Source organism: Triturus cristatus, chromosome 12 (assembly GCF_964204655.1).
Source record: "Triturus cristatus chromosome 12, aTriCri1.1, whole genome shotgun sequence".
NCBI lineage: Eukaryota > Metazoa > Chordata > Amphibia > Caudata > Salamandridae > Triturus > Triturus cristatus.
In genome coordinates, this window is record NC_140595.1 from 797,720,802 (window position 1) to 797,748,202 (window position 27,401).

Here is a 27,401-nt window from a genome sequence, read left to right on the forward strand (position 1 = left end):
CTTGGAATTGTAATGGGCCTGGCTCTATGGCGTGTTTTTCTAACAGAGAGAGAACCTCTTGCATCAGAAGGGTAAGATGCTCTTGTGACATTGCATGTGATCTTGGAGGAGAGTCTGTAAGCTCCAGGCAGTAACCATACTGGATAATTTGTAGTACCCATTTGTCTGAGGTGATTGAATTCCAGACAGGTAGGAATTGAGAAAGATGTCCCCCGACAGGAGTGGAATGATCGTGGGTACCGGATGGAAGTCACTGTTTGTTTGCAGGGAAAGTGCCTCTGCCTCTTCCCTTACCTTTGTTTCCTCAAAAACCTCCGCTGATATAACGTCTTGATGAGGGGGATTGGTTATTGCCCTTGCAAGGGGAGGAAGGATTGTCGGTGGATATATTTTTGGAACCACCCCTGTAAAAGGAGCGGCGAAAGGAATCCCAATTGGTGGTTAATTGCAAAGCCCTCATGGACTATGTGACCTCTGTGTCTTTCCTTATTTTCTTTAGCGAGGAATCAACTGCTGGTCCAAAGAGATGTTCCTTATCAAATGGTTAGTTGAGAATGGAAGTTTGCACCTCAGGCTTGAATCCTGAGATTCTCAATCAAGCATGTTTATGTAGAGGTACGCTAGTATTTACTGCATGGGCTGCAGTGTCAGCTGCGTGTAGGGCACACCTGATGTATTGGTGATGAGTTTACCTTCTTGGATAATATCAATAGCCCTATTCTTGTGCTAATCAGGCAGGAATTGCATGAGTTTTTCTAACTCTTCGTAATGAGCCCTATCATAGCGAGACAGTGAAGTTTGAGCATTGGCAATACGCCAATGATTGGCCGCTTGTGAAGGCAGTCTTTTGCCAGAGGTATCAATAAGCTTAGACTAGTTATCGGGAGGAGCTTCACATGTGGTCTATGAGCTAGCCATCTTGCGAGCGTTAGAAACTACAAGTGAGTCTAAAGGCAACTGACCTCTGATATAAGCAGGTTCAGTAGGGGGCAAGCCAATATTTTTTCTCCATCCTAGGTGTAATAATTCTTGCCGTCACAGGATCTTTAAATATGTCATCTGTGTGTTTTAACATGCCTTTAAGCATTTGCAATGTATGAATCCATCTTTGAGAGGAAGTAAGGGTCTCAAAGAGGAAATCCTCTTCTAAGGTCTCTTTATGGAGCTCCACCCCATGATATTGAGCAGCCCTGTTAAGATGCACGACATATCCAATGTGATCAGGTTGGGAGGGTCTAGACCAGTGGTCTTCAAACTTTTTGATGTTGAGACCCCCTTGTCAAACCTTTTTAGGCATAAGGACCCCTTCTGACAAAATGTTCTAGAAACTGGTTCTCCTCATGATCAACATCTATCGACAACCATAAACGCCCCTGCTAAACCTTGCATATTTTGGCATGTTTCCTCTCTTTTTTTCCTTTCTAATATCCTAGTTTTGACTGTTTTTGCTGGTTCAGTGTCTCTGCGCACTTTCTCACTGCTGTTCAGTGTTAAAGTGCAAGTGCTCCTATTGTAAATTGTATTATGGATTGGTGTTTCCATGATTGGCATGTTTGACTTACTAGTAAGTCCCTTGTAAAGTTCACTGAGGGTGCCAGGGCCGGTAAATCAAATGCTGCTGGTGGGCCTGCAGTACTGATTGTGTCACTCACCTATGCAGCCCTGAAAAGGGTTATCAGACCTGCCACTGCAGTGTCTGCGAGGTTTGGAACTGCCATGTCAACCTGGCGAGTGCACCTACTTGCCAGGCCCTAATCTTCACTTTTCTTCCATGTAAGTCACCCCTAAGGTAGGCCCAAGGTACCCCTGTGGGCAGGGTGCCCTGTATATTAAAGGTAGTACTGTTGTGTGTGACATGTCCTGGTAGTGAATTATAGTGCGTTTCATTTTTCACTATGGAAAGGCTGTCTCATAGAATAGAATGGGATTTTACTTGTAGCATCTTATAAGCATATCTTCCCATTGGGACACAATAGAGAAATGGAATTTAGTATGCCTGAACTCAGAATATAAAAATGCATCTTTTAGTAAAGATGATTTTTATTTTCTGTGTTTGAAAATACCACTTTTAGAAAGTGGGTATTTTCTTGCTTAGCCATCCTGTGTGCCTCTGCTGGGTTTGTGGATTGACTGTGTGGCTTTGGAGTGACAGGGGATGTGCATTCTCATCAGACAGCCACTGGTGGGATCAAGGTGTGTCCTGCCTTTCCTGGATGAGTCAGGGCTGGGCTGAATTTATAGTAGTGGGAGGAGATTTCCTTGCACCTGAAATGGCCTTGTCTGCCTTGGACAATGCTGTCTCCACCTCCTGCCAGGATGCTGTGCCAGAGAGGATGGAACTATATATATTATATATATTCACGCTCTTGCTTGCTCCTGATGTGAGAGGCACTCGAACAAACCACACGAGCTGCAAGCATCAGACTGATTTATTAGGTACGAAGGAGCCGGACCCCCGATCACTTGAGCAGCCAAATCACCCGCTGCCAACGCGTTTCGAAGTCTCCCTTCTTTGTCAAGGCCGGTGGTGAAGTGGAAAACACAGTCCGGTCACAGCCCCTTTCATTTAAATAGCGCGCCATCTATAGGCCGTTCTGAATGACTCTGCGCAATGTTTCATGGGCATTGAAGTCCCGGAGGGAAAAAATGTTTCCTTTACAGTGCATAATATCCTGCTGTGGATTAAAACCCCCAGATGGGTCTCAGTGGCCGTACTCCCTCTCAATCCTGTGTGGTTGCCCCGCATATAGAGTCCGGTAAATACCTTCTCCGTGGCCCCCTCTCTTCATGGGGTGGTGCACTCTCGGCGGTAAGGCCACTGCCTACATATTCACGCTCTTGCATGTTCCTGATGCGAGAGGCACTCGAACAAACCACGCGAGCTGCAAGCATTAGACTGATTTATTAGGTACGAAGGAGCCGGACCCCCGATCACTTGAGCAGCCAAATCACCCGCTGCCAACGCGTTTCGAAGTCTCCCTTCTTTGTCAAGGCCGTTCTGAATGACTCTGCGCAATGTTTCATGGGCAAGGTATTTACCGGACTCTATATGCGGGGCAACCACACAGGATTGAGAGGGAGTCCGGCCACTGAGACCCATCTGGGGGTTTTAATCCACAGCAGGATATTATGCACTGTAAAGGAAAAATTTTTTCCCTCCGGGACTTCAATGCCCATGAAACATTGCGCAGTCATTCAGAACGGCCTATAGATGGCGAGCTATTTAAATGAAAGGGGCCGTGACCGGACTGTGTTTTCCACTTCACCACCGGCCTTGACAAAGAAGGGAGACTTCGAAACGCGTTGGCAGCGGGTGATTTGGCTGCTCAAGTGATCGGGGGTCCGGCTCCTTCGTACCTAATAAATCAGTCTGATGCTTGCAGCTCGTGTGGTTTGTTCGAGTGCCTCTCACATCAGGAACAAGCAAGAGCGTGAATATATATAACACACCACACGACTTCCAATGAGAAATCACGCACAGGACACCCAGGAGATTTGCAGTTAAAGTTGGTTTATTCGCTGCAAGCAACGCGTTTCAGCTTTCGCCTTTTTCACGCGTGAAAAAGGCGAAAGCTGAAACGCGTTGCTTGCAGCGAATAAACCAACTTTAACTGCAAATCTCCTGGGTGTCCTGTGCGTGATTTCTCATTGGAAGTCGTGTGGTGTGTTATATTTGGGGCTGCCGATTGCCCCGGCACGGACCGCCCTGCCTGACAGCCTCTATTCTATCGGATAGATAGATAGATAGATATATATTACCTACTGGTGGTCGCCAGTAGGTAGTTCTAGTTAGGACCGTGTTTCCATAGGAAATCCGCAACATTCTATTTTGAATAACATTGGCGCCGATTGACGAATCCTGGCGAAATTTTCAAAATAGGTGGGGCGCTCCGCTCCTACCCTGAAAGTCTCGGGGGGATTCGTCAAGTGGGGGCTGAGAAAAAAGTGGGGTCCCAACACGCGTTTTCCCCATGCATTTTTACATAGGACCTTTAGTCGAAGGTACAGCCCGAACGGCTGAACAGAATTACTTGAAATTTGGCAGAGAGGTAGTCCTCAGGTCAGGGAAGTGCCTTTTGCAGGTCTGGTGTCAATCTGTTCAGTATTTCCTGAAAAAACAGCATTTAAAAGCATATAAATATCTATACACGCGCACTGTGCGCGAGCAAAATTCTGATTGGTTGATAGAGGTCAGTAAGCATTCGAATCGGTCGAAATCAGGAAGTGTCGGCCGCCATTTTGTCTGTCGCACTGAAAAGGAAAGGTGGAAAAAAAGTGGAAAACGTGAAAAGGGGGCAGGGAAGAGAGTTCCTGACCCCCTAGCGGTTGTCAGGGGGTCACAGAAGGAACCCCAAGGGTGTAAAAAACATTTTATTATTTTCGAAAAAAATTGCAGGGTGCAGCGCACCGTGCGCCCAACGTGCGCGCACGGTGAAAAACCTTGAAAAAAAAAATAAAATTAATAAATACATAACTTAGCATTTAAAAAAACGTACAAATTCACTTAAAAAACCATAGGTTTCACACACGTTATAGTTAGGAATTAGCATTTAAAAAACCTTGCAAATTCACTTAAAAAAAACATAGGTTTCACACAGGTTATAGTTAGGTGGACATTTCATTCGTAAAAAACCAATGATTTTCTCCTGTTATAGTTAGTTCAGATAACTATAACTCACGCGACCACCACTCTATCACAAGGATGATGTCATCAGTGATGTCATGAGTGATGCCATTGACCACGTCATGAGTGATGTAATGTGTGACGTCATGAGCAGAGGATTGCGGGCACGCGAGTTATAGTTATCTCAACTAACTATAATGGGAGAATATCATTGGTTTTTTACGAGTTAAATATCCACCCAACTATAACATGTGTAAAACCTATGGTTTTTTAAGTGAATATATATATATATTATTATGGAGTTACTGCTCTCTACTCGGATTCAGGCATGTCAATCTATGCAAGATAGCCCAATACTGGAGAAGAACAAAAGTTACTTACCTGTAATCTGTGGTTCTCCAGTATTGGTATCTTTCATTGATTCACATGCTTGTCAACCCTCCTCACTACCCGCAACTATCCCTTAACCTGGTCACCCTTCGTCTACTTCCGCAGTAACCCCAACCAAGTTCCGCTGACCCTTGTCCTTCGAGCCAAGACGAGGAATATATTACAATATGCTAGCCCATCGGCCACGACTCTCTTTTCATACTAAAAGTAAGTTTCAACATCCCCTCACGCTTAGCGCTTATGTTCCAACCACCTTGGTTCACTTAATTAATTCGTCCCCTCTCCTACTCCAGATTTCGTCTCTGATACAACCGCGGCTGCGGTAAGCCATCTGCTCCCTTTTCGACCGCCATTTTCACTCCGTTTCACTGTAGCGTTGTCTGCTCTAAGGCTATCACGAGCACAACTTTAGGCATCTGTCACCCGTTACTGCAACCCATATAGCATGTACTCGAATGCACACGCCTTGGCTGATCAGTGATCTCACGCCTGCCTGGCCACTATCTCTACAATATTATGTTTTTTGACTCTTAAATAATGATTGGCATTAGCTACCTGTTTAATTGCTACAATAATTAGAGTTCCAATTCTACTCCTTATTGTTTCACCATCGACTTGATGTAATAATGTTTTGCATTTACTTTTATATCCACGATATTGCTCCTCCTTCCGCCTTAATATTACTACTAGCACATTGTACAATTTTAACGTGTAGGTCCTTGTTGTCACCATTTTAAGTCCTGGCTCCTATGAGTCCATAATGTTCATAATACCTTCTCCCTCTTCCTTCCCCTTCTCTTCAAGGTTATTCAGGTTGTACCTTACAGGCATTATTGTCCTCTGTCCTGATGATGATCCTTGCATTTACTTAGTAGGATCGAAACGCCGTCGACACTCACAAATACCCGATATGTTGTAAAAACAGTGATTTTGACACATAAGGGTGTTGTTTATAATGTTTGTTTCTCCATTATTTAGGCTATCTATAACAAACTATGTTTCATGCCTGAACCTTTTTGCCTCTTTGACCTAATGTATGTACTGGACGCAGGCTTGTGTCCCACTTTATGAATCTTCTAATTGTTTGGTCATTTTTCTATATTAGTAAAACTCATGAACTCTGTCCGGCTGGACAAGTCTCTCAAATTATAAGTACTGATTGGGTCCTTATTTATCACTAATGTTACTCTTTCTATGTCTAGGGATGTTTGTTGCTTAGAATTACTTAATTCCCAGGGTCCCTAGTTGACCTTTTTTTTTGGGTGCCCATGTTGTTACTAAAGATGTAAAAAGAAAGGCAACATTTGTTCCGGTTTTGCATGGATTGGATGAATGTTGGCGGCTTGACGAACAAGTTACTTACCTTCGGTAACGATGTATCTGTAAGAAACATTAGTTAGTTAGATTCCTCACCTTAGAATATCCCCAGGCGTCAGACTGGATCCGGAAGATTTTGTCAGCAATACCCCTTGCGCGTCGCTAGGCGTCGTCTGCGGCTCCGCGTCCGTCGTCGGCGTCGTGCGCCGGGATGACGTCGTCGGAGTACTTAGACGCCGCCCTCGCGCGCTGACGTCAGTTCTTGTACATAGCCTTCCGCGCCAGGAACGCAGAGCCATGCAAAGACCGACACTGGTGCCAAAAATAAAATCTAGGGGCCTGAAAGGACAACCTCAACCCTAGATGTCAGTTCGCAGAACGGGGAGGATGGGAGGGTCGGTGAGGAATCTAACTAACTAATGTTTCTTACAGATACATCGTTACCGAAGGTAAGTAACTTGTTCATCTGAAAGAAACACGTTAGTTAGATTCCTCACCTTAGAATAGATACCCAAGCAATACCATCCCCGGTGGTGGGTCTGCGAACCAAGATCACACCAGAAAGTCCTGGAGGACAGAACGGCCAAAGAAGCCATCCCTCCGGACTTGGCTGTCAAGGCAATAATGCCTGGCAAACGTGTGTAGCGAAGCCCACGTCGCCGCCTGACAGATGTCCTGCAAAGGGACTCCCCGTCCCAAGGCAGTAGTAGCCGCCGTGGCCCGAGTAGAATGGGCGCGCAGCCCAACAGGAGGGTCCTTTTTAGCCAAGGAATAGCAAATTTTTAAACACAAAACGACCCACCGAGAGATGGTCCGTTTGTGCACAGCTTTCCCCTTCTTAGCGCCCACGTACCCAACAAAAAGCTGGTCGTCCACCCGGAACTGTTTGGTGCGGTCCAGATAAAAGGAGAGCGCACATTTTGGGTCCAGACGGTGGAGCCTCTCTTCCTCTTTGGAAGGATGCGGAGGCGGAAAGAAGGTGGGCAAGGTGACAGACTGCCCAAGGTGAAATGGAGTCACCACTTTAGGAAGAAAGGATGGACGAGGCCGAAGGACAACCTTGTCCGGATGAACAGATAGAAAAGGAGGCTTTGAAGATAAAGCCTGGAGCTCACTCACCCGTCTAGCCGAGGTGATGGCTACCAGAAAAGCAGTATTTAGAGTTAGAAGACGAAGAGGGCAATTGTGAAGAGGCTCGAAGGGAGCGCACATCAGGAATGTCAATACCAGATTCAAGTCCCACTGAGGCATTACAAAAGGGACAGGAGGGAACGTGTGTGTAATGCCTTTGAGAAAGCGTGTAACCACAGGGGACTTGAAAAGAGAAGGCTGATCAGGAAGCCGCAAGAAGGCGGAGATGGCAGCAAGATAACCTTTCAGGGTGCCCAGGGCAGAGCCCTGCCGGGCCAGAGAAAGAAGGAAGAGGAGAACCTCAGAAAGAGGGGCGGAAAGGGGATCCACAGCCTTTGCTGTGCACCATGCCACAAATTTGTTCCACCGGCAGGCGTATACCGACTTTGTGGAGGGACGCCTGGCTGCCAGAATGATATCACAGACTTCAGGAGGCAAGTCAAATGGCATCAACTGCCGCCGCTCAATCTCCACGCATGGAGGTGGAGGCTGGACAGGTTCGGGTGGAGGACCGTCCCCTGCTGCTGCGACAGAAGATCCTCCCGAAGGGGCAGACGTATCGGGGGATCGGTCAACAGACTGAGTAGCTCGGGATACCAGTATCTTCGTGCCCAATCCGGAGCCACCAAGATGACTTGGGCCCGGTCGTGCCTGATCTTCTTCAGCACTCTGGGCAGAAGTGGTATAGGCGGAAAGGCGTACAACAGACCGCAACTCCACTCGTGACGAAAAGCGTCGCCGAGCGAGTGCCGCCTTGGAAATTCCAACGCGCAGAACTGCTGACATTGCGCGTTCTCTTCGGTGGCGAATAGATCTAACCAAGGCTCTCCCCACTGCTGAAAGAGGCCTTGCGCCACTTCGGAGTTCAGACGCCATTCGTGATCCATCATGCACCGGCGGCTGAGTTAGTCTGCTCTGGCGTTCAGAGAGCCCGCCAGATGTTGAACCACCAGGGTGACGCCCTGGTGTTCCAGCCATGTCCAGAGGCGCAGAGCCTCCTGACAAAGGGTCCACGACCCCACCCCGCCCTGTTTGTTGCAGTACCACATGGCGGTGGTGTTGTCCGTGAACACCTGCACGACACTTCCCCTGACAGAGGGAAGGAAGGCTTTCAGTGCAAGCCGGATCGCTCTCAACTCCAACAGGTTGATGTGGAGACGAGACTCCGCCGGAGACCAGAGGCCTCTGATCTCCGCCTCTCCCATATGGCCACCCCATCCCAGGAGGGACGCATCCGTCACTACGACATGCTCTGGTTGGGGAAGGGAGAGGCTCTTGCCCTTGACCCACTCGCGGTCCGTGAGCCACCACTGCAACTGCTATGCAGTGCCCTCCGAGATCAAGACATGGTCGGACAGGTTGCCGTGATGCTGGGCCCACTGAAACTTCAGGTCCCACTGCAGAGCCCGCATGCGCCGCCTGGCGTGATGCACTAGTAGGATGCAGGAGGCCATCAGCCCCAGAAGCCGCAACACTAGCCTGACCGAAACCCGGGATAGAGGCCGAAAGATGGGAATCAGGGCCCGTATATCCCGGACCCGCTGTTCCGGTGGATGGACCCGGAACTGCGCCGAATCGAGAACCGCTCCGATGAAGAGGAGCTTCTGAGAGGGACTCAGGTGTGACTTCGGCACGTTGATGGAAAACCCCAGCAAATGCAGGAGATCCGCCGTAGTCTGGAGGTGGGAGACGACTGCCTGGGGCGAGCCCGCCTTCAACAACCAGTCGTCGAGATAGGGGAAGACTGGAACCCCTGATCTGCGCAGATGAGCTGCGACCACCGCCATCACTTTCGTGAACACCCGAGGGGCACTGGTGAGGCCGAAGGGGAGCACGGTAAACTGAAAGTGCTCTTGGCCCACCGTGAACCGCAGGTAACGACGGTGGGCCGGCAGGACGGGGATATGGAAATATGCGTCCTGCAAGTCCAACGCTACCATCCAGTCTCCAGGGTCTAGGGCAGCTAAAACCTGAGCCAACGTTAGCATCTTGAACCTTTCCTTTCAGAGGAAGGCATTGACGTTCCGGAGGTCCAAGATAGGGCGTAGGCCCCCCTTGCCCTTCTTGGGAACCAGAAAGTAGTGGGAATAACAACCACGACCTACTTCTGGACTCGGAACGCGCTCGACGGCCCCCTTGGCCAAGAGAGCCGAAACTTCCTCGCGGAGAAGATGCAAATGATCCCCCGAGATACGGTGGTGCTGCGGTGGCATGGCTGGAGGGGTCGTCTCGAAGGGGAGGGAGTAGCCCCTTCGGACGATTTGCAGCACCCACCTGTCCGATGTTATGGACCGCCAGTGGAGCAGGTGATGGCGAACTCTGCCGCCCACTGGCGTGGTATGGGCCTGAAAGCTCGGACTAGGAGGGCTTTGAGGCGGATGCTGCAGGGGTGGAAGTGGGCTGACCACGTCGGCCTCCATTTCCGCCACGGCGGAAGCCACGTCCGCGCGCAGGTTGGTTCTGCGGCTGGTGGCTTTGCGGACGTGAGGAGGCGCCCCTTCCTTGGCCACGAAAGGGGCGAAAAGCGGAGGTGTGCGCCCGCGGAGCCGAGAGGCCCAAGGACTTGGCCGTAGCCCGGGAGTCCTTAAAGCGGTTCAGCGCACTGTCCGCCTTCTCACCAAACAGGCGAGTGCCATCAAAGGGCATGTCCATGAGGGTGGTCTGGACATCCCCGGAAAATGACGTGGACCGCATCCAGGCGTGGCGGCGGAGCGCCACCGTGGTTGAAATCGCCCGACCCAGCGAGTCCGTGGTGTCAAGCCCACATCGTATGGCGTGCCGTGCTGCATCCCTCCCATCGGCCAAAGCCTGGGTAAGACGCGTCCGGACCTCCTCCGGACACAGGGGCAGCACGTCCTCCACCGTATCCCACAGGGAATGGGAATAACGGTCCAAGACACAGGCGGTATTTAAGGACCGCAGGCCCAAACTAAGGGACGAAAACAGTTTCTTGCCAAACTGCTCGAGTCTCTTGGAATCCCGGTCCGGCGGAGCGGTCGGGAAGGAGGATTGGGAGGTAGAGGCCTGGATAACCAGACTCTCGGGGGTGGGGTGTTGGGACAGGAAACTGGGGTCGCCCGGAGCAGGGCGGTGGCGCCTGGCAACGTTCCTATCCACAGGAGGAACTGTGGAGGGCTTGGACCAGGTGCCCTGCAGAACGTCAGTGAGGGCCTCGTTGAACGGCAGCAGAGGCTCAGTGGAGCTTGCTGAGGTTTGAAGCACCTCAGTGAGGATGTTAGTCCTCACAGCCACGGCAGGCAACTCGAGCCCAAGGGCCTCGGCCGCCTTGCGCAGCACCACAGAAAATGCTGCACCCTCCTCCGAAGCCACGGTCGGAGGAGAAGTGAATCCAGTGTCTGGCGAGGTGTCCAGCCCACTGGCCTCCCCCAGTTCATCTGCCCAGTCCTGAGAAAGCTGTGACTGAACAGCCAGAGGGTCCTCGAACCCCTCCCAGTCGCCCCCTTCTTCCGATTCCTGATAAACAGGAGGAATGATCGGAACCGGACTGTAGAGATGGTAGGACTCAAGCTGCGTCGGATGCGGCGTCGGTCGACGCCGCACCGGCGCCGGGTCCGGATGAGGGCTAAACTGGGGTGTCGGCGTCACAGGCGTCGGCGGCGCCGGTGACGGCGTCGGTGGTTCAGGCGTCGGCGCCGGTGGAGGAGTGACTAGGTCAACCGGCGTCGACTGGGGCCCAGGTATGGGCCCCGCGGGGACCTGCGGCGTCGAGACCGGAGTCGTCGACGGCGCCGGGGCCGGAGCCGCCGGCACGCGAGGTCGCCCAGTCGAGTCCGCGGGGCCCGAAGGCGCGCCAGCGGGCGTCGACGGCGGGGCCAGGCTCCTCATGGCCGAGAGGAAGGCACTGATCTCCGCCGGCGCCGCGTCAGCCCCAGGGACCGGAAGGTATGGGGGCGGACGCGGCACCTGCGGCTCCGCCGGAGCCGCGGGGGTGGAACCACCCTGACCCTCGGCCGAGTCGCGCGACCGGCGAGTGGAGTCCGAAGAGCGATGTCGCCTCTTGGACTTCTTTGAGCGTTTGGACTTACCCGACGACTTGGAGCCGGACGATCGATGGCGTCGGCTAGGGCTCCGCGAGCGATCCTTGGACCTCCTCCTGGACCGGGATCGCGCACGACGCGGAGCCGAGTGGCGAAGCTCGAGAAGCTTGCGGGACCGCTCCCGCCTAGCCTTCGAAGTCAGGGCCTGACAGTCGTTGCACGACTCCGCGTCGTGGTCGGGGCCTAAGCAGTAGAGGCACCGGCGGTGGTGATCGGTCACCGACATCAGTCGATGACAATCCTCGCAAGCCTTGAACCCAGGCATCCTACCGGCACCAGATGTCGACAGACAAGGATCAAAAATGATCAAAAAAGATTTAGTCAAAAAAGACTAAAAGGGGTAGCTCTCCCGGATCTGCGCTTACTGGCGCGGAAAAAAGAAGAACTGACGTCAGCGCGCGAGGGCGGCGTCTAAGTACTCCGACGACGTCATCCCGGCGCACGACGCCGACGACGGACGCGGAGCCGCAGACGACGCCTAGCGACGCGCAAGGGGTATTGCTGACGAAAAATCTTCCGGATCCAGTCTGACGCCTGGGGATATTCTAAGGTGAGGAATCTAACTAACGTGTTTCTTTCAGATACCACAGGCAAAATAGTTTCCATTTGAGCCTGTATGTCTTTATTGTGGAAGGCGCTCTAGCACAGGCCAAGACTTCCCTACAGTACAAAGGAATGTTTAAGTGAGCGAATTCAAGGTGTTCAGACGCCAGGCCGCTAAGCGCAGAGATGCAGGATCCGGGTGGAAGATCTGTCCATTCTGAATGGATAGAAGGTTCGGTATTGGTTGCAACTGGATGGGATCGCATTCGGAGAGAAGAAGTTTGGTGAATCAGAACTGGCGAGGCCACCTGGGAGCTATGAGTATTAGGCGACCAAGCTCCTTTTTTCTGAGAACCCTGGGAACCAACGGTATTGGTGGAAAAGCGTAGGCATAAATCCGTGACCAGTTCATCAAAAACGCATTCCCGCACCACCCTTTGTGGGGAAGCCAGTTTGCGAAGAATGGGCATTTGCGGTTCTGACTGGTCGCGAACAAGTCCAGATCGGGTCGACCCCACTTCTGAAAAATACGATCCAAAGTTGGTTGATGGAGTTCCCAATCGTGATTGGAAACGGTCGACCTGCTGAGGGAACCCACGAGGACGTTGGAAGCTCCCGGGACATGGATTGCTGTTAGACTTACCCGGTGTCAGATCGCCCAATCCCAAATTTGCTGGGCTTGCTGAGACAGTAAAACGGATCTTGTCCCTCCTTGTTTGTTCAATTAGTGCATACTTGCCGTGTTGTCCGTTCGGATCAAAATCGATGCTCCGAGAATGATGGTGCGAAAAGACTTCAGGGCCAGGAAGATAGCTAGCAACTCTAAGATTGATATGCCAAGTCAGTTGTTGAGCATCCCATTTGCCGCTGACGGGGAGTCCTTGTAGGTGCGCTCCCCATCCTTCGAGGGAGGCATCCGTGGTGATGACAAAACTTGGTGCTTCCACTAGAAATGAGCAGCCTGCTGTCACGTTCTTTTTGCAAGTCCACCACCGTAGAGCTTCTCGAATCCGAGTATTTATGTGGATGTGATCGAAGGATCCCGAAACCTGTAACCAGTTTGTTGAGCTCCTCTTGCAGAGGTCTTATCTTGAGATGGAAGTTGGGGGATCAGGGGAATGCAGGATGAAAGCATCCCCAAAAGGGACTTGAACTGTCAAACTGAAAACGCACTTTCTTGATCCCAACAGTTGGGCAAGTTTGCAAAGTTTCATTTGCCTTTCGTTTGAGACAAAGGCTTGTGTCAGCCGAGTGTCTATGGTGGCCCCCAAGAACGTTCTCCTTTGTGATGGGCCGAGGTGAGACCTGTCGAAATTGACAGAGGAGCCCAGAGATCGGAAAAGAGACAGACATCTCGGAGTATGGGCGTTTGCGATTGTGAAAGAATTCACCTTGATAAGGCAATCGTCTAAATAAGGAAAGATTTGAATTCCCTCCAGTCGAAGGTGTGCTGCCACCGGTGCTAAGACCGTGGTAAAGACATGGGGCACGGAACATAGTCCGAAAGGAAGGACTTTGAACTGAAAGTCCCTGCCAGCCACTCTGAACCTCAAGATCATCCTGTGTCTGGGGAGAATTGGTACATGAAAATAAGCGTCTTGGAGGTCGAGGGTGGTCATGTAATCCCACGCAGTGAGGAGTTGAAGGATTTCTTGAAGAGTCAGCATCCGGAAAGAATTTCTTTAGATATTTGTTGAGGGAGCGAAGATCTAAAATGGGGCGGCATTCTCCTGATTTCTTCTTTATTAGAAAAAATCTGAAATAGAAACCGGTTCCTCTTTGCAAGTGAGGCACTACTTCGATCGCTCCTTTTCGTAACATCAAATCTATTTGGGAAAAAAGCTCTGTGAGGTGAGCTGGAGGTGGTCCGTTTGGAAGAGAATTCAGAGGAAGTTTTACAAATTCTGGAACATGGCCTCTGGCCACAAGGTCCAAGACCCATTTGTCTGTTGTAGCTGACCAGTTTGAGTAAAAACGGGAGATTCTTCCTCCACCTTTTAAAGGGGTAAGCGGTGGAGCAGGTGGCGGGTGTTACTGCTTCTTAGACGTATCACGTCCGCAGTAGGAAGACTTCCTTCTGTTTTGTGAATAAGAGGTAGTTGGTTGTTGCCTGAAGGATTGTTGACATTGAGAAGAGTAACGTTGGTTACTCCGATAGGACGGATATTGTCTTTGCTGATTATAGCCTCCTCTAGCGCCACGATAAGGCGGTTTCCGAAATTGAAGAGTACCGAGAGATCTTGATGTCTCGGTATCCTTTTTAATGGCCTAGACGACCTCGTCAACATGCTGACCAAAAAGACTCGCCGTCAAAGGGCATATCAATTATTTTAGACAACCTCCTGGCGAAATGATGTAGCTTTTAGCCAGCCCAGCCAGCCTTAGCCAGGACTGCGGCACCTGCCAGTTGTCGAAACCCCGTAGATGCAACATCCATAGCCGAATCAATACTCTCAGCCGAGATTCAATCCCCTTCCTGAAGAATTTTGAGCGCCTCAGACTTAGAGGGCTCAGGCAACATGTCGATGTAGGAAGAAATGTCCGACCACATTATCATATCGACCTAGAATGGCCAGTGAATTAGCTGCACGGACGGTCGTTGCTGCCATGGTTGAAACGTTCTTCCCAATAGCGTCCAGACGTCTCCCATCCCGATCAGGAGGAGCTGACAGCAGAGAGGAGGGATTCCGCGCTCGTTGAGCTGCTTTGGCGATAACGGAATCTGCCTTTGGCTGACCTATCAGACATGCTGGCGTATTGTCTGGTGCTTTGTATTTCTTCTCTAGGCGGGGCAAAACCGCAGGAATAGAAGCAGGAGCTTTCTTAACCTTTAGTCCTTCCTGCCAAATAAAGTCAATAATAGGAATCGACCGTATCTACTTCCTCGGTTGATCCTTAAAATCGTGAAGGAAACAATCATCCTGCTTTGTTTCCATAAGAAGGAGGAACCGTTGTGTTGCCCTCTCCAAGAGAAGATGAATACCTCCAATGTCAACTGGAGGAGAGTCAACCGGAGCAGGAGTAGATGGAGACGGAGTTTGTATCTGGTGGTCGTCCCATTGTGTAAGGAGTGATCTGTCATCCAGTTCTCCTTCCTCCCTATCGTCATCCGTGGTGTGAGCGTCCTGAGAGTGATGTGAAGGTACCGGAGAATGTGGTCTGGGCGACCTCAATGCTGATGATTGCGGAACAGGTGTAGGTGGTATAGAAGAAGCCGATTCAGATGGAGGGAAACGGCAATAATAGTCCAACATGTATTGCAAGTTATTTAGAAGAGCCAAAGGCATTTGGGCCGTAGGAACTGGATCTGGAGCTGAAGGAACATTCTCCTGGCAGAAATCATCTTCTTGATCCACATCTTGATATTTAATGAAGAACTCGGAAGGGCTCCTGGCAGTACGAAACCCATCGCCCTCATCCGATTCTTCATCATCCTCTTCATAATCCAGCAACTGTTCAGGTAACACAAGAGGAACCTTAGAAGGGGAGGTGTGAAATGGAGAGAGAACCGCCAAGGAAGCTCCACGTCTTTGTAGCAAAGAAGGCGTTTCTGTTGACGGAGGAAACTGTGTAGACGGTGCCCCAGACGATGTAGACGATGTTGTGGGCGTAGACGAAGACCAAACCTGAAGAGCGTGCATGAAGACAGGTGTGGCGCCGACGAGGTAGTAGTCAATGGGGCACATGACGATGAAGTGATCGTCACCGAAACAACCCTCGTCGTGTAGATCTCACCTCCTTCGTCGAACGAGACTGGCTTCACGGAGACGGATATCAGCGTCGACGACAATGATTATGCAGACATCATCATCTGCGGCTTCGGCGACGAGAAAAAAGCAGTCGACATAGTCGTCGCGCCGATGGAAGGCTTTGTCGACGAAGACATCGTCGTCGATCTCGCCGACGAAGGACCCCATTTCTGAGGTAAATCTCTATCAGAAATTTGTTTTGAAACCTGAGACTTCAGTCTTCTCGGGGGCGTAGAAGGAAGAGTCTTACTCTTAGATGGTGGAGGAGCCTTTTTTGAAGTAGAAGAGCTCAGCACTCTTAGAAGTGTGCTGTTTTTTCAACACCTTAGCCCCAGGAGAAGATAAATCCGTGTCAGCTGTCCTCTTCCTAGAGGAAGTAGTCTTGACAGAGGCAATACACCCAACTTCATATAAGGGATTGTCCTGATCTTTAATCTTCTGCAGCCACAGAAGTAGACGCCCTTCTCTGTCCCTCAGTCTTTTTGGTGGAAAGTTCTGCAAATCTTGCAGTCTCTCACCTGGTGGTCAGGATACAAGCAGTACATGCACTTCTTGCGGGGATCTTCTGAAAACAGCCGGAGCTTTCCATAAGATTCACAAGGCCGAAAGAGAGATTGCTTTGAAGAAGACATCGTAAAAGGAAGAATTCCTGAAGAAACCAGAGAAATACTGAGCAGAGCTCAGGGAGACTCCCTTCACACGACATGCGGTAGAAAATCTGAGAGCCTGAGCTTCTGAGGAGAACATTCTGGAGGGTGCGGTCGCCTGATTGGCTGTAGTTTGGACTATATATAATGACTTGGACGAGTCATGAAAGTGGAGAATTTTTTTCCTTTTGATTTCTGTCTACTTCACTTCCTGGTTCTAGGTTACCTATGATATGGTTTCTATATGCATGTATAATGCTATTTTTATGTACCGTGGGACTCCCACTCCGACAGCGAGGAATGATTCAGGCATGTGAATCTAGGAACGATACCACAATACTGGAGAACAAAGGGCCTCATTTATGAGGAATTGGCATAGGGCAGCGCCGCAAGCCTTCTTGAGGAGCTGCCCTATGCCAACGTGAAAGGGCTGGAATGCACTGTATTTATGAAATGTGGTGCATTACAGTTCTTTTCCCTTCACAAATTGCTGCCTAGCACCAAGGTAGGCAGGATTGTTTTTGTCCAGGACGAGGCACCTTCCTTCACCAAAACAATCCTGAGGGATTGTTTTCCTATTTCTATGTGAGCTGCAGAATGAAGCACACATGGAAAGAGGAAAAAAACGAGGAGAAATGAAATCATTTCTCCTCGTTACGCCTCCACTGGGGAGGCGTCAGGTTTTGGAGCTGCCCCAGGTTTACGTGATTTTGTAGGTATGGGGCAGTATCAAAATACATGGGCTTTGCGTGCTAACCCCACGCAAAGCCCAAGGAACACCTCCTTGACTCAGAGTAAGGCAACACAGTGACGTTCGCTGCTATCTCTTACTCCATATCTATGAGGCTATCCAAAGCCATGCAGGGTGACTTTGCATTGCCTCATAGATATGGTTTAGATGTTTGCACCAACGGAGCATCATAAAAGGTGATGCTCTGGCGATGCAAGCCTCTCAAATTAGCCCAAAATATTCAGTACGTTTTTTAGGTCTTTCACCTTCAGGTATCTACATATAAAATAGGCAGCGTAAATGAAAAATAAATAAAAAAAAGTTATTGCTCAATGGGAAATACACTATTACATTATGAAACCTCTTAGTTAATGCACTGCAGAGGTCTGTGTGTAACCAGAGAACCACAGAATTAAATCTTGATTAGTGCAGTGGAGAATAGTGATGTGTATTCTTAGTGCTACGTAGTCACAGGATGTGACAGAAAGCACTGTTAATATGCAAGTCAATTTTTTATACTTCCATTACACACAGGATAAGACAGAATGCTGCAAAACGTGTGAAACGTTTTATGATAAGATGGTGCTTTCAAAATTTAGGTTTTAATAATACCAGAGTGTATGTAATGCAGATTTTTTTTTTTTACATAACTGTCCCTTCAACACCTCTTTAGGGGCACTTAGTGCCGTGTAAATGCAGTTAAAATTAAAAGCAAGAACTTCCCAGCCCAGTTGTTTACTCATTGCACTTCCACTCAAAAAAACACATCTTCGTCTTCACAAAGAGCCAGAACTGCTTCCAAGCATCATTTACACTTGCAGATTAACTGATATGGAACATTTGCCTTTCATTCAGGCAAGCAGCTGATAAGGATCTCAATTAGCCGTCCCAGGAGTGCTGTTTTTTGCAGGGACAAGTGAAGCTGGGGAATCTGCGACCCCCTTCCTAGGACTTCATGACCCACCCCCCCGGGGGTCGGGCCCCCACAGTGTCAAGACCTCTGGTCTAGACGGATACAGATCACGGTCATTATCTGTAATGGGGTCAGTATGATAATCCTCCCAAGGGTTGATGTCTTGTGGCCTATACTGATCCTCATCTACATCCCGTGGGTCAGGTTATAGTGTTGGTGGTGAATTTGAAGGTGAAGTGGGTAGAATGTAAGGGGGAAAAAGGTTAGTACACATGCTTTTTCATTTGAGAGGAATGTGGTAATCCTCTAGCTGGTCTATGTTCTGTTACTTTGGTAGGGTGGCATGGATATGTCCTGTATTAGGGTGTATAACCATTTTTTTCTGTTTTGGATCAGAGGGCGGCGCATCGGACAAAGATTCTTTAGACGGAGTTTCTTTTTCCTTACTTGCCGGTTTTGGCGTCGAAGGTTTCGGCTTTGAGCCTTTTGGTGCGAAAGGAGGATTCTTCGGTAACAGTGGAATTGTTACTAGGAGATGTTACGATTTTGGTGCCAAAGGTATTGGTTCGGCACGGATATGGGGCTAGCTCGAGCACGAAGGCTTGTTCTAGTGTGTCGGTGCTGACCTTAGCTCGAAGGCAGAGGAGGGGCCGGAGCAGTTTTCTTTGTCTGTTGGAGGCGTAAGGGGGTATCTTTACTCACGGTACGCTGATCCAGAGTAACCTGCTCCTCTTCCTCCATGTCGGAGTCGGCTTCAGACACAGACATGTAGTTCTTCCTCGGCTCCTTGACCCTGATGTTCTGTGTCGGAATCTTCTCCGAAGATGTCCGTTGCTGAGCCAGTTTGGTGTGCATCTAGTGACGTCGAGCCCGAAAGTCTCAAAGCATTTTCTTTGATCTAAATGATCGGCACGCGTCGCAGTCTTTCTCGTCGTGTTATGGGGACAGGCAGATGTTGCACACTTTGCGCAAGTCGGTGCATGGAAACTTAGCACGACATTCGGGGCAGTACTTGAAAGAAGTCTGTTCCATCGACTGCTGGTGCAGTCGACGCAGGTAGGCCCGACAGCTTGCCACGAGTTTACCGATCTAAGTAGTTTTGAGTTGAGGCGATATGCGTAGAATGGAAAGATGTGATCGATAACAATACCCTCAGGGTTAGTGGAATGCGTGTTGAAGGGTCCCGAGAAACAGCGCCGAACCGGAGGGCAGCAATACACATCCGAACCAGATGGTGGAAAAAAAGAAGGAGCCAATGCCCATGCGCACTATCACCGAAAGGAGGAGTCACCTACCTCATGACTGGAAAGACTTCTTCAAACAAAATCAAAGTGCAAACATCCGGACCCAACACCAGATGGTGGTCTATGCACAGCATGTGATCTACAGCTCACATGCCTCGAACATAGCATTTCTAACTCCATATAAATATCACCCAAACACCTATGTGCAGAAATACACAAAGATTATAGTAACCAAGTATAAACTTGCATGGCTCTAAATCCACAGGATCACTATAGAGACACCAAAATGCCCTTAAAATTAGTATACTGGTTTTGCCCCAAGTACATGCCCATGGAATTTTAAGAGAACTAAATCGCTGTCTCTGCCTAGCTTCAGCGCCTGTAGCAGTCATACCGTCCAGGTTGTTAGAGGTGTTAAGAGCATGCAACATCTGCTCACACCACTGCGTAAAGCCATCCTGAGGCTTATGAATGCCTTGCAGTAACTTGAGAAGTTTCTCTTCCTCTTCAGTCTTCTTCCGGCTCTGGCGGCTGGGGATACCATAAGAATCACTGTGTTATGGAAATAGAGGACAGTGGTTACTATTTGAACTAGGTGGACACAAAACAAACTGCTTTAAATGTTACATTTGACATATTTAACAAACTAAAGTGGGAGATGGCACTCGCAAGAGAAAGTAAGAAGACAGTCAAATAAAAAAACTTCTGGCAGCACTTCCTGATCAACAAGCTCCCTGCCAACGAAAACAGGTGCCACCTAGTTCATACATGGAAATAGATATGATTCAGGTGGGAAACTCCTGATTTTCTAAGACATAAATGGCTTTCATTTAGGTGTCTCCCACCTAAAATTGTTTTTGTTTATATACAATTCACTGGTAAAAATACACTCTAACACTAAATAATTTTTTTTTAAACCTCCCACTTCTCTTTGAAAATACAGGCATGTATCCCAATGTCCTCATTTTTCTTGCATGGGTACAACATGCACAGAGTCCAGCCAAACCGTATTGGTTTACAGGGCTTACTTTAATAATCGCAAGTGCTCTATTTGTGGTTGTAGGAAAGTGCAACTTTTTGACATGGGGACCCTCACTTTTTGCTCACTGGTACGGATGATGTTCATAGTTGGTGCACCGGGTCTCTGCAAAACAGGCCCCAGTGCCAGTGCTCTTTCCCTAAAAACAAGACAAATTTTCAATTGTAACCTAAACGGCAAGGAATTTGGCACCCATTTAATTCCCTACTAAATGGTACCCCCTGGTACCCGGGGCATGGGTACTAAGAACAAGTTACTTACCTTCGGTAACTATCTGTAAGGGACATATGTTAGTTGTAGAATCCTTACCTTTAGAATTCCCCCCAGGCATCAGTCTAGATCCAGAGATTTTTCTTTAGCAGTACCCCTGCGCGTCGGCAGTTGGCGTCGGTCAACCACACGCCTGTCGTCGGCGTTGTGGTCGTCGGGATGATGTCACCGTGGTCTCCAGGATGACGTTGCAGTGCCTACTGACGCTGTTCCTGCGCACTGACGTCAGTTCTGGCACGACTTTCCATGCCAGAAGCGCAGAGCCATGAAAGACACTGACCACTGGTGCGCCACAAATAGGGCCTTGGATGGGAGTCCCAATCCCTAGAAATCACTTCAGAGGTCGGGGAGGATGGGTGGGGCGGTAAGGAATCTGCAACTAAAATATGTTTCTTAAAGATACATCGCTACCAAAGGTAAGTAAATTGTTAATCTGAAAAGGACAGTTGTAGATTCCTTACCTTTAGAACATATACCCCAGCAATACCATCCCTGGAGGGTCTGCAAACCAAGTTCCGACGAGAAAGTGCTGGAGGACTGAACGGGCAAAATAGCCGTCCTTCGGGACTTAGCAGTCCAGGCAGTAATGTCTGGTAAACGTGTGCAGAGGTGCCCACGTTGCTGCCTGGTAGAAATCAAGGAGCGAGCCAACGAAGTGGTTGCTGCCGTAGCCCTAGTGGAATGAGCACACAACCCCACTGGAGGATCCTTCTTAGCTAAGGCATAGCAGATCTTTACACAAAGGTCAACCCATCAAGAGATGGTACGTTTTTGAACAGCCCGGCCTTTCTTGGCACCTACATATTCAATAAAGAGTTGATCATCCACCTGGAAATCTTTGGTGTGGTCAAGGTAGAATGACAGCGCCCATTTAGGGTCCAGACGGTGGAGTCTTTCCTCCTCGGAAGGGTGCAAAGGTGGGAAAAAGGTGGACAAAGTGATAGATTGTCCTACATGAAATGGTGTAACCACTTTAGGAAGAAACGAAGGCCTTGTTCTAAGCACCATTTTGTAGGGATGCACAAAAAAGAAAGGGGGCTTGGAAGACCAAGCTTGAAGCTCACAAGCAGAGGTGATGGCCACAAGGAAAGCAGTTTTGAGAGTTACGAGCCTGAGAGGACAGTTATGAAGAGGCTCGAAGGAAGAACACATACGGTATGTGAGAACAGGATTCAAGTCCCACTGGGGCATTATGAAAGGAGATGGAGGAAACAGATAAGTAATGCCCTTCGATAATTTAGTAACAATAGGAGACTTAAACAAGGATGGCTGATCTGGTAGCCTTAGAAAAGCAGAGATAGCTGTAAGATAACCTTTAAGAGTGCCCAGAGCAGAGCCCGGCTGGGCCACAGAAAGTATATATAAAAGGACCTCTGAAAGAGGGGTATAAAAGGGATCCATAGCCTTTGCTGTGCACCATGCCACAAACGTATTCCATCTACAGGCATATACCGATGTAGTGGAGGGACACCTGGCTGCCAAGATGACATTACAGTCTTCAGGCGGAAGGTCGAAAGGTCAAAAGCTGTCACCTGTCGCCGATCAATCTCCACGCAAGGAGATTGAGACTGGATTGGTTCGGGTGGGAGGTGGAGACTGGATAGTTTCGGTAGAGAACCCTCCTCTGCTGCTGCGACAGAAGATCCTCCTGTAGGGGCAGTCTGATTGGAGAATCGACGGCCATGCTCAGAAGCTCGGGGAACCAGACTCTTTGTGCCCAGTCCGGAGCCACAAGAATAACTTGGGGGCCCGGTCATGCTTAATCTTCTTGAGCACTCGGGGCAGAAGTGGTACAGGTGGAAAGGCGTACAGGAGGACGCAGTTCAACTTGTGACGAAAAGCGTCACCGAGCGAGTGCCGCCTTGGAAACTCCAACCCTTAATACTGCTGACATGGCCAGTTCTCTTCGGTGGCGAACTGATCTAACCAAGTGTAAGAAACTGGCTCTATATATTCTGCACCAAAGGGAGGTACAGTGTGTATAGAGTCCACAAAAGTAGGCAGAGGTTAAAGTTAGATAGAACCTTACTCTCTAATAGTGGTAGCTTGGTCGAGCAGTAAGGCAGTACCAGAGGACAGTGTTAAGCATTTGATGGACACACTCAGTCAGCAAATGAATTCACCCACTCAAGAACTGAACTCTAGGCCAACTGCTGTTGTATAAAAATATATGGTTGTTTATTTTTAGAACCAAGCAAGCCTGGTACAGGAAAGCATTAAATACTCTTCAGTAATAAGTTACTGGATATAGAACAGTTAAAAACGCAATAGGAATTGTACTTTGTTTGATTTACAAGGGAGCATTAGTATGCAAAACTTAGCAAATGCAGTACATTGAAATGGCTTTAAAAAATTGCAGGTAAGTTACTTTTACGTTACTTTTTCTAACTCAGTGCTGGATGCCTAGTTTCAGCACTGGGACATTTCCTGAAAACAATTTAGAAAATTAGTTTTGGTTATTGTTTAGATTTTTAAGGAATATTTCCAGTTTTCAAAACTCCACACTCAGTCGTTTTTTCGAAAGAAAATTGTCAAGGTTATTCTATGCAAGAAAAACAGGTTATCGGTTTGCAGGTAAGTAAACGACTGTGGGAGTTAAGGTTCTGGGGTTAGACTCGGGGGTCCCTCAGGGTCAGTGACGCACTGAGATTGCACCCTCAGCGGCACTAGGGCGGCCGGGTGCAGAGTGTTGAGGTCCAATGTTATCCTATGGAGGATAGGGGGCTTCCGGTTGGTGGCTGCTGGCTAGCAGGCTACATGGCTGTGGGAGCAAAGCTCCTAGGGTTTAGCTCCGGGCACGTTGCCGACCAAAGTAGCACCAAAGGTGCACCCTCAGCGGCATTTGGACGGCCGGGTGCAGGGTGCTGTTTTGAGGTCGGGCACCCCGTTTCCAATAGAGAACCTCTGGGACAAAGAAACACTGCAGGCTCGGGGACGAGGATCTTCTGGGAGCGACCACCACTTCGAGGAGCAAGTTGGGATGTCGTGGGTTGGTTAGGGCACACAAGGCCGTGGGGCGTCGGGTGCAGGGGTGCCTTGGGACGTTGGATTCTCTTACCCGCTCTGGTCGCGGTAGGGGGTGTCCTCTGGATTGAGGCTGCAGGCGTCGTCGGGAGGCTTGAGGAAGGTATGGGGTCGCCGGATCTCGGGTCAGGATCGCCAGGGGGACCTCCTCGTGGTGTTGGTTCAATCTAGCTCGGGCCGGGGTCGGCGGGTGCAGTGTGTGCTCAATTTGCGGTCTCTGGTCGTAGCCAGAAGCTGCAGTTTGAACAAGTCAGTTGTTCACGCGGGATTCAGTCCTTGAAGTGAAGGCAGGTAGGTTCTCTGGGGTTCTTGAGGTTGCTGGCTGCAGGACACGCCGGGATTTCGCAGGAGCAGGTTCGAGGGGAGACAGGCCTGAAGTCAGTGGGCGTCGTCCTCTTGTTAGCTCTGCACTGCTCTTCAGTCCTTATCTTCTTTTCTTGTGGTTTCTTAATCGGAGGAAGCAAGGTTCAGAGCGCCCCTTAAATACTAGATTTAGGGGCGTTACAGGTAGGTAAAGGGCAGGGACAAATGGGTCCCTTTCCTGGGGTGGGTACACCCCCTATTCTGCCACTCTCCTGTGGGAGGGGGGCAGGAGCCTGTTCCTGGTTAGCTGGGTCCCCCCATCCTCAAGGTTGTGCTTCACCTCGCCTCCTGCCTTAGGGGTGAAGTTGGTAGAGGTAGGCAAACCTCTCTTCCTCACTTGTTTTTCCCCGCTGGTTCTCCCGCCCAAAGTGGGGGGTAGAACCAGTGGGGACTATTTGCTGAAAGCAGCAAATGGTCTGGAGAGGCTCACAAAGGCGGCATGCCTTTGAAGCTTCTCATTCGTGAACCCTGCCCATCCCTGGGTGAGGAGGCTTGGCACCTCGTCCCAGGATGTGCATTGTTTCAGGCCCCTGAGAGCAGCAAGCTCTCGACCCAGGGGTCCAGAAACATGTCTGGTGGTGGCAGCGTGTGCAGCCACTCAGTAAGGTCACTGGAAGTCGGTAGAGTTTCAGGGGGTACCTCTAAGACGCCCTCTGGCGTGCATCTTACATTAAATCCCACACTGGCATCAGTGACGTTTTATTGTGCTGAGAAGTTTGATACCAAACTTCCCAGTCTTCAGTGTAGCCATTATGGTGCTGCGGCGTTCGTAATGACAAACTTCCAGCACCATATACTCTTAATGGCAGCACTGCACTTACAGAGCCCAGGAATGGACTTTGGCACTGTAGGGGTACAGGGCTCATGCTCCCGTACCCTCACCTCTGGCATAGGGCACCCAACTAGAGGGGTGACTGATGTATGCCAGGGTAGTGGTTTGTGGGCATGGCACATAGGGATGTGTGCCATGTCGACTCTTCACTTTGTTCTGCTCCAAGGCACTCAGTCTGCAAAGTCAGTGTGTGTGTGTGTGTGTGTCAGGGTACAGGGCCTCTGAGTGTGGCACAATAAGTGCTGCAGCCCTTAGAGGCCTTCTCTGGTCACAGGGCCCTGGGTACCTGTGGTACCATTTACCAGGGGCTGACATGAAGCCAGAGATGCCAATTGTGGTTAGGCTTCAATGCAGTTTTAGGGAAGGAACACAGGCCCTGGGCACCTGATTGGCAGAAGCCCATGGCACACTCAAAGCACATCAGCAATTCAGCAAAATCTGTGGGCATACCATGCAAGAAAAAGGGCACTTTCTCCCAACCCCAGCGACTGCAGGAGTTCTGCCGTAGTCTTGAAGTGGGAGACGACAGCCTGGGTCAAGACTGATTTGCATATGGCTGGGTCCAAACTGGAATGGCATGGTGAGCAAAAAAACGATGGATTTAGGCCCAGATCTCTGTACTGGGGTGAATGTATGACATTGTTCTGCATTCTGTCCACCAATAGTTCTTTTTGCCTTTAACAGCCAGTCATCGAGATAGGGGAAGACTGGAACCCCTGATCTGCTCAGATGAGCTGCAACCACCGGCATTACCTTTGAGAAAACCAGAGGGGCATTGGTAAGGCCAAAGGGGAGCACAGTGGACTGGAAGTTCTCGTGGCCCACTGTGAACCGTAGATGGCGTCTGTGGTCTGGTAAAACAGAAATATAGAAATAAGCGTCTTGCAAGTCCAACGCCAGCATCCAGTCTCCGGAGTCGAGGGCAGACAGGACCAGAGCCAACATGAGCATCTTGAACTTCTCCTTCCGGAGGAAGCGGTTAAGGGCTCCGAGGTCTAGAATAGGACGCAGGCCTTTGCCCAAAGAGTATCGTGAATAGAAACTATGACTTACTTCTGGGGAAGGGACCGTAGGAAACTGGCTCTATTTATACTACACCAAAATGAGGTATAGTGCGTATAGAGCCCAGGTGACCCTAGAGGTAGGCAGAGGTTAAAGTTAGATAGAACCTTACTCTCTATTTGTGGTAGAGTGGTCGAGCAGTAAGGCAGTATCAGAGGACAGTGTTAAGCATTTGATGTACACACAGCACATTAACACACTCAAGAACTGAGCTCTAGGCCAATTGTGTTTGTATCAAAAATATATACTGTTTTATTTTTAGAACCAAGCATACCTTGCACAGGTAAGTATTAAATACTTTACAGTAATAAGTAGCTGATTGTACAACAGTTTGAAAAAGCAATAGTGTGAGAAAGTGGCTCTGTATATACTGTTCCCAAATAGTTACAGGGTGTACAGAGTCCACAGTCCCCAGAGGTTTGGCAGAGACTAAAGTTAGATATAACCTTACTCTCTAAAGTGGTAGCTTGGTCGAGCAGTAAGGCAGTATCAGAGGACTGTGTAAAGCATTTGTTGTACACACTCAGCCAGCAAATGGTCTCACACACTCAATAACTGAACTCTAGGCCAATGGTTTATATATAAAAAATATATGTTTTTTTTATTTTAGAACCAACAATAGGTATTAAAGAACAAGTTACTTACCTTCGGTAACGCTTTTTCTGGTGGATACAGTATCTGCCTGTGGATTCCTCACCTTGTGAATATCCCCTGCGCCAGCATTCCACGGAACTTTTCTTCCCCAGCACTCCACGTCGACGTGGGCGACGTCATAATGCATCGGCTCCGCTCGCGACTCCGATCGACGTCACCGGAGCCATAAGAAGCCCACGTCGGCGTGATGACGTCAGTTACACCCATTTTTTCCGTGCCCCCGAGGCGCACAGGTGGACCAACGAAAAATTCTAAGTATACACAGTATACAATATACAATCAAATATACGTAGTATATAAACAAAAGGAAAGCTAAATAAACAAGCATTTCCTACCAATGCACCAGAAAGCATAACAACATCTCAAACAAGACAACTTTTAAGGTATACAAAGGTGGACAACGGGGAGGCGGGTGGGCCAGTGAGGAATCCACAGGCAGATACTGTATCCACCAGAAAAAGCGTTACCGAAGGTAAGTAACTTGTTCTTCTGATGGATACATCTGCCAGTGGATTCCTCACCTTGTGAATAGATTCCCACAGCAGTCCCCACTCCCGGAGGAGGGTGTCCACCTTCCTATACCAGAAAGTCTTGCAACACAGAGCGCACAAAGTGGCCCTCCCTCCTCATCTCTGAGTCCAAGCAATAATGCTTTGCGAAGGTATGGAGGGAGGTCCAAGTCGCGGCCTTACAAATATCTGCCACAGGAACACCCCGGGCAAAAGCAGATGTAGGTGACTTAGCTCTAGTTGAATGAGCCCTGATGCCCTCAGGAGGGGTCTTACCAGCCAGGGCGTAGCAGATCTTGATG

At 49.4% G+C, this 27,401-nt stretch overlaps 1 protein-coding gene across 3 annotated transcripts in view; it reads right to left on the minus strand.

The window, feature by feature from the left end:
- GIGYF1 (GRB10 interacting GYF protein 1) overlaps positions 1–27,401 on the minus strand; it is a 1,351,771-nt gene that overhangs the window by 126,088 nt on the left and 1,198,282 nt on the right. For all 3 annotated transcript variants that reach the window (XM_085637593.1, XM_085637592.1, XM_085637591.1), the window contains one exon: positions 19,741–19,898. In XM_085637593.1, coding sequence (XP_085493719.1) covers positions 19,741–19,898 — 158 coding nt within the window. The remainder of the gene's footprint in view (positions 1–19,740; positions 19,899–27,401) is intronic.